Source organism: Ziziphus jujuba, chromosome 7 (genome assembly GCF_031755915.1).
Source record: "Ziziphus jujuba cultivar Dongzao chromosome 7, ASM3175591v1".
Taxonomy (NCBI): Eukaryota; Viridiplantae; Streptophyta; class Magnoliopsida; order Rosales; family Rhamnaceae; genus Ziziphus; species Ziziphus jujuba.
Window position 1 is genome coordinate 11879797 of NC_083385.1, and position 4581 is coordinate 11884377.

A 4581-nucleotide genomic window follows, 5' to 3' on the forward strand; every position below is an offset into this window, starting at 1 on the left:
CTTTGAATGTCAATTCGACGTTACTTTTACGATGTGATTGACCAATCAACCAAAGCATTTGGACAATCCCTGTCAAGTTTTGACAGTCTACATAGAATCTTAAGGACTTCAAATATTGCAAAATCTTGATCTATCATGAATAAGTCTGTTGCTGCAGAGTAATAGAAATAAATTTCTAGAGCTTCACTGTAACTCCAGTAGTCAAGGAGTATCTATAAAAGTACGATATCATAGACAAGATTTTTTTCAGATGAATTACAAATTGTGAATAATAGTGCTTGCATATGTTCATAGATACAGAATACAGATGTTCCTTTTCTTAGCTATAATGGATACAGTAGATGATATAAATAAGATGTGGCCACTAAAAAATAAATAAATAAAGAGTTTACGTGTCTTATATCCGGTTTCTACCAATTAATTAACAAGCCTTGCCATGCCTGTTCAAAAGACATTCTACTAAATTGTAATCTAGCTTAGAAGCAAGCTCATAAATCTTAGCATAGTTTCTGAGACTCAGCACAATTCCATCTCCAAAATCAGGTGGAAGTTATAGCCTATACTGGATCCAAAAAATTTGAGTAGCCAAGTCGAAAAGAACTTCAAAGGTCTGTTCTTTCCATCTTAATGTCATCATTTGGGACACACCTTCCTGTCTGCAAGCTGTCAAAATGCAAAAGAACCAAATGTATCAAGTAAAGGAATGTGAAATCTCACGCAGCAAAATTAATTACCTAGTCAAATGGGAGGAACGTACAAGGTTTTGCTCCATGGCCTTTAGAAGCCCCCCTTCTAACCGGTCTCTTTCTGTGATGCATGTTTCTAGATAGTTACTTCCCTTTATATTGGATGTTTGTGCATTGAAGGCCACAGTAGCCGTGCCTCCTGTATTAGAGTCTTACAACATATAATTACATGTCACACAAAGGGTTAATGTTCTTTTCACAAACACAAGATGACACGGAAACATTCATATAAGCAGTCTCATTTATCCAACGCTTGGATCCTACTTATGTGCTGCTTAACAAAGTGATTAAGAAAAATTTAACTGTAGGAACGCAACCCACCTAAAGGATTTGTCTCTAGATGATTTACAATTGTCTGTTGATGCTGCATTGCGACATCCTTGCAAATTTCCTTTTGCATGGAAAGAATGTGAACTGGCTAGTATCATTGCCTTTTAAAGTTTTATAAACATTATTCGTTGGAAGGCATTAAGTAAACTTACCTCAGCTGATGTGTGCAGTTGAAATGGTCCTAAGTGAGCCTGAATTGATGGTTCGATTCCAAAGGAACTTTCAGAGCCGATTATACTTGACATATTAGGTACAAATGTCTGGTTTGGGGCAGAGCATTGATTGGACAAACCAAACAGATTTTGTGTTGAGGTTTCTTGATCCATAGGAAGGGTGCCTGACATATTCAGATGCAGAGATCTATTTCCCTCTCCAAAGTCCATTCTCGTCTGGGAGAGTTGAATAGGCGGCAATGCTCCAGGTACACACATAGGATGCAAGCTTAATCCATTTCTCATAGATAACATCTGAAATATTAAATCACAATGTAAACAGGTCAAAATTAAACTTGGTATCATAATCTCTTTACATTTTGATAGTTCTTGGAATTTTCATAGACAAAATGAACAAAAAAATTAATCAACTCCCCCTCTAGTTTAAGAAATTTTCATATAACCATAATGTTACCAAATATTACTAAAATTTCTCCTCAGAGTTTCTCTTTTTTACTTTATTCCTTCGATCAAAAGATTATCTTTTTTTTTCACACGCTAATCATTTTGTACAGAAGTGGGTAAGAAAAAATTATTTATAAAAAAAGAACCTTTTTTGATGCTGTCATATAATGGATGTTCTGAGGGTGATAGCTAGCTGCTAAATTATCTTAGATGTCACATTAGAAAGCACAATAAAATCCCTCGTATGATTCGTATATTCAAGGGTAAAAAGTAAATATCAGCTTATGCGGAAAGCATGCTTTACTCAATGGACATAGTTATTACTAGAAATCCACTAATTCAAGAAAGCAAGAACCATATTTTAAGCACAATAGCATCTTCTTAAGAATATTTTAGCACTCTGTTTGTTGTGTAAGAAGTGTGAGAATTTTCAATCTGACAATTATTAAATGCCACATACCAGTAGCTATCAAAGTTATCTCAATCAATCCATAAAAATTAAAGGAGATTGGTCCTAGTTAAAGTTAGCAACTTGGCATCAAAATGGTATGAGCTACAATCTAAAACAAAATATACTTTAATGTCACAACCATGCACCAACTATTACGAGGAAATAATGCTTCCTTTTTCTTTTTCTTTCTTGTGACTTTTCATTTTCCATCTTTCCTTAATATCACTGCCTTCTAATTTATCCTAAATCATCCCTGATGATCCTTTCGAATTGGATATCTTTTCTCAAAACAAGAAATCATAGAACTCGTTACTAAATTTAGACCAAAGCAAAACAATTTCACAGAATTGCTCCAAGGAAATAAAGTGCAAATCAACTTTACACTGCAATCAAAACTAGCATTTATTAGTAAAGGTTGAACACCAGAAGCCTTGATCATCCTTAATATGTACCCACTTTTCATTACCACAACTAGCAAATTCTAACTAACGGAAGCCTGGATATGTTTTCTTTCAAGCAATATTATCCTTCGAATGACATTGTACCCAACATATGGACTCAACAAAAAGAACACAAAAAACAAGCATGCTAGACCCATACCTGTACTTGGAGCTGAAGCTGCTTAAGATACTCAATTGCCTCGTCAAGCATCGAAGCCTTGTCCGTCTGCCACGTAATGATAACCATGTCATTCACTCGTAAACCAAGTATATGCATAAAACAGAGCTAGCATAGCTCTATGTATATACATTTACCTTGTTAGAATTTGGAATCAGATTCTGCAATGCCTTCATTTTCTCATTGATCCTACTCCTCCTCCTCTGCCCAACAAATCCCATCCATCAAAAACCAAACCATAAAATAAAGCAAAACGGGAATAGGAATATCCAATTAGAAAGTATAAAAACGAGAGCATCGAACTACCAGTGTACCTTTTCAGACAAGTTATGAACCTCTGCAGCTCTGCTTCTCTTTGAGGAACTGCGAGCAACAGGCTTTGTGGGTACCTCTTCCACCAACGCTTCCAGACCCTCCTTCATCACATATTCATTATCAATCGAAAGCAAATGATCCAAAGAACTAAAAAAACAAAATTCAATGGGTCCCGATGCCGAGAAAATTAAACAAATTTTTCAAAAGAAGAATAAAATAAATTAAAAATAGGAAATGAGATTCTGATTTCTCTTTAATTGTACTGTGATTCCTAACTTTTTTTAAAGTATTGAAAATAACAACTACAAAAAATAAAAAAGAGCTTGCGTCCGTTGCTTTTCTTTACTCCTTTATGACAGCCGTTAGATTAAAGTATTAAAAAAAAAAAAAAAACACTGATTTTTTTTTTTCACTTTTCCTCCTTTTTCCTAATCAAAACAAAAATAGCTAAAAAAAAAAAAAAGAAGAAGCAAAATCCAAACTTTTGAAAAAACCCACGCAATAGTACCTACCTCGCTTTCGCAATCATAATCATCGTTCTCATTCTCACTCGCTCCCAATGAAGAAGATGACACATTCGGAGCATTCGCACTCGCATTGCCCAAAAAGTAAGCACCGGAAGAGTCAATGGCCGAGATCCCTTCCCCTAGGAACTGAGGCCGACATTGACGATGCATATTGTCCGGCAAGCCATGGGAGGTACAGAATCCCATAATGGACGAAGGCGAAGACAACGAAAACTGCGCTCGCATGCCCGCTTGGGCCGCAACCAAGGTAGAAGAATCTGAAGACGATGATGACGAGGATGCTGATCGGACCAGAATCTGCTGCAGAAATAGCGAGATTTCGTCTGGGGCCGCAACAGTTTGAGCCACTGAAGCTGAAGATGAACAGGCATTTTTGTCATACTCATACACATCCCCCATCTCTCTCTCTCTCTCTCTCTCTCTCTTCTGTGTTTTTTTCTGAAATTTTCTTTTTACTGGTAAATTTATTTTCCCTCTCTTTATTAAAATCTTTTTCTTTCTTTCTTTTTATTTTATTGTTTTGGTTCCATGGCCGTGAGAATTTGGCGAGTGTGTGTGTTTCTGTGTCTGTGGCTTTTGGGTTTTTGGGTTCAGTTTTCTGCTTTTCTCGGGGTATTAAAAAGCCATGTACTTACAAACTTATAAGCAATTTGAGCTGGCTTGGGAAATTGTGGGCGGGTTTTAAAAAATAAATAAATAAATAAATAAATAATTATAAAATCCAAAGCGAGGGAAGGAAATGAAATAAATGAACATTGTTTGATTACACCACGCGCCATTTAAAGAGAGTGGTCAACGAGTTTTTGACGCCGGTGTTTTTACAGTGTTGTAAGATGACAGCCGTTGTTAATTTTTGATTGGATGGTTGGGGCTGTCAAAGTGCCAAAATATGACAGGCAAGGGTATGGTAACAAAACTGTTCCTGTCACGCTCACACGTGAGGTGCACTACCACTTCTGTAAGTGTAATTATCATTA

General features: G+C 36.1%; 1 protein-coding gene across 3 annotated transcripts; it reads right to left on the minus strand.

Annotated features, from left to right (window-relative positions):
• Window positions 1-231: 231 nt before the first annotated feature.
• LOC107424512 (transcription factor SPATULA) lies at window positions 232-4271 on the minus strand. 3 transcript variants are annotated; one of them, XM_060819135.1, is made up of 8 exons: window positions 3590-4271; window positions 3077-3175; window positions 2900-2965; window positions 2745-2810; window positions 1229-1543; window positions 1068-1137; window positions 758-897; window positions 232-663 (listed from the first exon to the last, which is right to left on the minus strand). In XM_060819135.1, exons 1-8 carry the CDS (start codon window positions 4001-4003, stop codon window positions 634-636), a joined length of 1200 nt encoding a protein of 399 aa, XP_060675118.1. In that variant the 5' UTR covers window positions 4004-4271; the 3' UTR covers window positions 232-633. The 3 variants fall into 3 exon arrangements, with proteins under 3 accessions (XP_060675118.1, XP_015889819.2, XP_015889818.2); XM_016034333.4 differs by having other exon boundaries at window positions 758-885; window positions 3077-3178; window positions 3590-4270; XM_016034332.4 differs by having other exon boundaries at window positions 3077-3178; window positions 3590-4269.
• Between the last annotated feature and the right edge of the window lie 310 nt (window positions 4272-4581).

Excerpts from the sequence above, each read along its gene's own strand:
- LOC107424512 (XM_016034332.4), bottom strand. The coding sequence starts at position 4,003 with ATGGGGGATGTGTATGAGTATGACAAAAATGCCTGTTCATCTTCAGCT. Across the intron at positions 2,811-2,899 it reads TGATTCCAAATTCTAACAAG|ACGGACAAGGCTTCGATGCT; the intron begins GTAAATGTATAT and ends ATTACGTGGCAG. Across the intron at positions 898-1,067 it reads TCTAGAGACAAATCCTTTAG|ACTCTAATACAGGAGGCACG; the intron begins GTGGGTTGCGTT and ends ATATGTTGTAAG.